At 45.1% G+C, this 5764-nt stretch overlaps 1 protein-coding gene across 1 annotated transcript in view; it reads left to right on the top strand.

Annotated features, from left to right (window-relative positions):
• The first annotated feature begins 1771 nt into the window (after nt 1-1771).
• Nucleotides 1772-5764, top strand: part of LOC109526467 (ADP-ribosylation factor-like protein 8A) — a 43064-nt gene continuing 39071 nt past the window's right edge. The window contains exon 1 of the mRNA XM_019887756.1: nt 1772-2272. Within this exon, the coding sequence (XP_019743315.1) occupies nt 2150-2272 (123 nt within the window). The 5' untranslated portion in view covers nt 1772-2149. The remainder of the gene's footprint in view (nt 2273-5764) is intronic.

Raw genomic sequence — 5764 nt, 5'->3', positions numbered from 1 at the left:
CAGTACGTGTTGTGATGAGGCCACTTCTGTTTTTTTGGCGAACCCCGGTCTTCTCGTGGCCAAAACTATTCACGGCCTCGTAACGAACAAAAAAAAAGTCAGCGAGAGAGAAGCCAGACCCGACCCGCGGGCTCGGGCGGCCCGATCTTATCTCTAGTCAGTGTCACCTGTCAGCTCATTGTCGTCCCGGTGCGCCGTTTTATTTCGAATCACCCGCGAAACTATTTGTTGGCGGTGATGTCGGAATCCCGTCTCACGAAGCTTCGGGCGGAGCAACGCGCGTTCCGAGGCATCGGGCGTGGCCACAAGCGAAATCGACACATGCCTCGAAGCGCGCTTCGCAGATTTTCTTCCGGTTTACTCGGCACACGCATCGGAGCCTCGGCACAGTCGGGCACATCACTACCGACCACTCATTGTCAGGTCATTGTTGCTTGTTCGTTTGTGTTGCTGTTTGTTTGCTACTGTCATGTTTGTTCCGGTCATGTTTCTGTCATGGTTCTGTTCCAGTGTTTTGAGCTTCAGTCATGGTTTTGTTTGATACTTTGGATTCGTTTTGTTGTTAGTACCTTTTTGTTTAGGATTTAGTTTTCTGTGTTTTATCAATACACTTCTTCAAGTACACCCTGCTCCTCCCTCTTCCCTGCTTTTTGGGGTCCACCACCACCACGCAACATGACACATATAAAGTGCTGTAAATTAAACAAAGCCTGTCTGAGGCACTTATACTGAAAGAGGACAATACTTATATAGCTTATAAAGTGCTGTGAATTTAACTGGGGAGACCTTTAAGAGGAAGAAAAACAATGAAACACATGTAAACTTGTGTATATACATGTTCAAGGCTGAACTTGATCATGCTGTATGACATGCATATACTGTCGAGTGCTGTACCAGCTTGGGGCACTTTTACTCAGAAAGATAATAATAATAACTAGCGCATTACTGGGCAACGACCATGACGACCTGCCGGCATGCAGGATTTGGAACAGAGCAGAGGAGAACACACCAGTCGTAATGGTGTGGCGATATCCCAATATGCCAGTAACCCAGGGGGGTCCAAACTCAGTCCTCAAGGGTCCCTGTTTTCCAACTGTTACTGCTGCAACAACGCCTGATTCAAATGATCAAGATCTTGCTTCTTCAGAGCTTGCACCTTTGAATCAAGTGTGTTTCAGCAGGGAGTGATGGAAAACAGGCAGGACATCGGCCTTTGAGGACCGAGTTTGGACTCCCTGCAGTAACCCAAAATGGCAGGGCTGCGAGAGAGGTCCCTTCATAGCTGCTTGCAGTTGTAGTTGATATTTTTTATGAAAGGTGGCACGGTCGCTGAGTAGGTGGCACGTCCAAGAGTGTGTGTGGGTTAAAATCTGGCTTTGGCATTGCTGTGTGGATTTTGCATGTTCTCCCGGTACCTCTGTGGATTTTCTTCAAATTCTCAGGGATTTTCTCCCACATTCCAAAAATGCGCATGGTAGATTGAATTACAGTAAAACTCTTATTTGTCCGTAGGTGTGAGTGTTTCCTTTTTTTTTGTGCCCTGCTATTAGGCTGGCGAACAGTTCATAGTGTAATATTTCTCTGCCCCCCCCGCCCCCCCTCCCAGAGTCAGCTGATTGGGTCTAGCATGCCTGTAATCCTATTAAGGATGATCGAAACAAAGGATGGATGCATATTTTTATTGATGGATATTTTCATTAAATTTTTGGTCTTAAAAGATGATGGGATAAACACCGTGCGTTGGGGTGCGATATCCGGTCGACTGAATTTGAATTGTTTGTTGTGTAGGTTACTGTTCATCCCGACGTTTTACTGTGAAATGGCCGGAAGTGACTTTTCTAACATTGTTGTTGTATTGTCGGGCAGGAAAAGGCGTCGTTAGTAAACAGCGTAAAAGCGAAAAGACGGTTTCGGTTAATGAGTGACATCACCGACAAAAGACGTCTCCTAATCGGTGCCGCTAAAGATCCACGGTGCAATTCGGTTGTCCGTCGCTGGCTCAGCTTGTCACTTTGACAAAGCTGAGTTCTGGGCGTCAGCCTGTTTGCTAGCTAGCGGAGCCTCCTAGTAGTAGCAGCAGCAGCAACCGAAACAAGCGGCAGCAGCAGCAGCAACCGAAACAAGCGTTAAGCATTTGCAGCGGACGACGATGATAGCGCTTATCAACAAACTGCTGGACTGGTTCAAAGCGCTCTTCTGGAAGGAGGAGATGGAGCTGACCCTCGTTGGCTTGCAGTATTCCGGGAAGACGACCTTCGTTAATGTGATAGCGGTAAGAAATCCATAGCTATTCGCAAGCAGCTGTTAGCATCTGGCTGTATCCATTGTTGACCTCGGTGCCTTTATGTCAGCCTTTAATGGCTCCTCGTTCTTTGTAGTCACCAACATATATGTTTTAAACGTATAAGAATTCAATACGCTTACTACTAAGCGTGTCATAGCAGCCGACAGCCGAGTCATGTTGTTTGAAGTTAAATATTTTAAGTCAACTGACATCAGCACCGGTGGATGATGGGAAGCGAGCACATGCTGTCAGCAAGTCTGTAAAGAAAAGACAACATAAATACGAAGACCCCACCTTGAGTTGGTTGACCCTGAGGGCCTATCTGGGAATGGAGTAACGGTGCATCATACTCGCCGTAGCGAATAGTGAAGCCACCGGCGGCCTTCTTATGTTGTCACTAATTAAGTGCGAAAAACTTGAATACATTGATTTCTCTGCAGCGTTTTCACGTTTTCTGCTACATGCACATTACATTCGTAAGATTGCGATTATAAATTTCCTCGTATAAGGTTTCGTCTGCATCACTCTGTCAGAGGTATAAATGATGATGAAGTGAATACAAAGGCCTTTAAAAAAGTGTAAACCTCACTTCTATAACAAATCACGATACTGAGATAATATACTCGGAAGATGTCAACGCAAACAACGAAGTTTGTTCTTGGAGAAGCTCTCATTACTCCATACAGGGATCCTGGCATGAAATATGCAGAGATGAAAGTCCTCCGGATTTTCCCGGAATTCCGGGTTTTTCACATTTTTATGAAAATCTCTCCGGAGAATTGAGGAAAATTTGCCGAAAATTAATCCGGATATTAGTTGACAACATTGAACGAAGACGCGTTTGAGTTCGTTGTTTTGCTTTCACGAGCGTAGCCCTGTTGAAACACTAACACTAGTAACAGTAGAGATTTTCGTCTCTTTATCAACACATTTGCTAAACCCCAGTGGAACGAATAAAAGACACCGTGGACAAGACAGTTGTCGTAAAAAATATATTTGGACAAAAAGGGAAACACAGATTGGCAGAAATACGTGTCCGTCCGACTTCGAGTGTCGTCTCGGCTAGCTTAGCTGTTGTTGTGTGTGACGTCAATGCGTCGGCGCTTATTGGTTGAAATCAAAAGACGCGCTTGCGTACATTTTCGCGCTGACGCACGCATAGTAGAGAGCAGCGGAGTCAGCGGACTAGCTCGAGTGGCGTCGCCACAACAGTAATACCCTCGCCTCGCATTCTCATGGCCTCGCCATATCTCTGAGATTTCGAAATTTTGGCGAGAACCCAATTAGCTTGATTTGCAGGCCCGAGCCCTAACCAAACCTGACATTTCCTATTAAATTTGTGATGACTCGGGAGGAGGAGGGGTGATTTGTGAAAACAAATTAAAGCCTATCTTTTGTCACGAAATCTAAGTTAAACAAGTCTGTATAATTATTTACATATTTTAAACATGTATTTCTGTTTCTGCAGAGGGTACATTAACCGACGATTTTCCATCATTGACGGATTTTTTTTAAGAGTGGACGGGGAAAATTTAAGGCCGTCCGTCATTTTGACAGGTTGAAAATTGAGCCATTCACCACAGCAGCAGTACGTCCTTAAGAATTGAGTGCGGCACTTGAAGAGAGAAGCAGCGAGACCAAAAAGAACAATAGCCCTGTTCACATGGCACACATTTGGTCCGACGCTGCACCGAAATATTTTGTTGCGATGTATTTTACACCGGAGCAAATTTTGTGGAGCGTTCACACGTGCAAAGCCGCTGAGCTGACAACTCCGGCGCAGCGTCGAAGATCACACGTGCAGTTTCTGCTGCGGACCAAAACGACAGGAATGCAGAAGTACAACAGGTTCGGGTCGGTTCGGGCTTCTCTCTCGCGGACTTTTATTTATTTTTCTTTTAATAAATATTATGGCGGACACTATTCTGTCCTTGTTCAGAATAGATCCACTTGTTGGCAGTCGTGGAATAAAGACGTGTTTACAGTCAATCGTGTGTGCTCCTTATGAATGCCACAAAATCTGTTTTTAAAAAATTTATACTAAAACGATGTGCGGATACTAAACTAAGGAGCTGCTTCGGACCAAACGTTGCCGTGTGAACGGGGCTAATGACGGCTGGATCATAAAGATATGAAGAAGTTTTTTGAATTGTCATTGCGAGAGTTTAGTACAGTACGTGTTGTGATGACGCTGCTTCTGTTTTTTGCGAACCACGGTCTCTCGTGGCCAAAACTATTCGCGGCCTCCAAAAAAAAACAAAAGCCCCGTTGACACGGCAACGTTTGGTCCGACGCAGCTCCGAAATAAATCCAGCCGAGCGTTCACACGTGCACATTTGCTCCGGCGTAGCTCCACTAAAGAGCTTATACCGGACCAAATTTGATCCACCTCAGGGAGGTGGTTTAAAAATTTGCTCCAGAGCAAATGCTCGTTTGCGACGCTACGCCGAAACAAATGTGCACGTGTGAACGCAGCTGGATTAAATTTGCTCCAGAGCAAATGCTCGCTTGCGGGGGAGTGGCCTCGCTACGCTCGCTACCAGACACGCACGGAATCCGACCCCGGTCGACAGTGACGAGGGGGCCAGCGACACAGACGAAGCCCGGCCATGGACCCCCGTCCCCGGTAAAAGTGTCGGCGATTTAAGCGGTGAAGACAGCGCTCACGATGAAGACGAGAATCGAGAAAGCAGTGACGTCAGCCGAGCCCGATTTGCAGGCCCGAGCCTGAAGCAAACCCGACATTTCATATTTTATTTGTGAGTATTTTTGGGAGAAAAAAAAAACAAGATTTCTTACGGTTAAAATAATCTACATATTTTTATGAACATTATCAATGCATTTGCACAACGAAATAACGCTGAAATACAGAATAAGAGGCCAGACAAAGAGAAATCTCGATGTGCATTTGCTTAATTACGCAGAGAAATCCTGCGGCTTACTAGGCTTTAAATAGAATAATTCAAATGAAATAAATAGGTAAAGATATCTGAAATTATTTCTACAGGATTGTTTAAACGAAATTAACATACATGCGCACTGGTCTGGCCGGCCGCGCTCCTGTTTAGCAGTTAAATAGCAATTAAATTACAGCGCATTCTCTGTTTTATCCAAATTGTTTGTTTTAAAACAAGTATTCCTTAGTTTAGTATCCGCACATTGTTTTAGTATACATTTTTTAAAACATATATTGTGGCAGTCATAAGGAGCACACACGATTGACTGTAAACACGTCTTTATTCCACGACTGCCAACAAGTGGATCTATTCTGAACATGGACAGAATAGTGTCCGCCATGATATTTATTAAAAGAAAAATAAATAAAAGTCCGCGAGAGAGAAGCCCGACCCGAACCTGTTTTACTTCCGCATTCCTGTCGTTTTGGTCCGCAGCAGAAACTGCACATGTGACCGCAAGTGGAACTGCTCCGGTGCTGCGCCAGTGTTGTCACGCTCAGCGGCTTTGCACGTGTGAACGCTC

This window comes from Hippocampus comes, unplaced genomic scaffold (genome assembly GCF_001891065.2).
Source record: "Hippocampus comes isolate QL1 unplaced genomic scaffold, H_comes_QL1_v1.1 scaffold245, whole genome shotgun sequence".
Lineage (NCBI taxonomy): Eukaryota > Metazoa > Chordata > Actinopteri > Syngnathiformes > Syngnathidae > Hippocampus > Hippocampus comes.
This window is presented reverse-complemented; position numbering and strand designations above follow the sequence as displayed.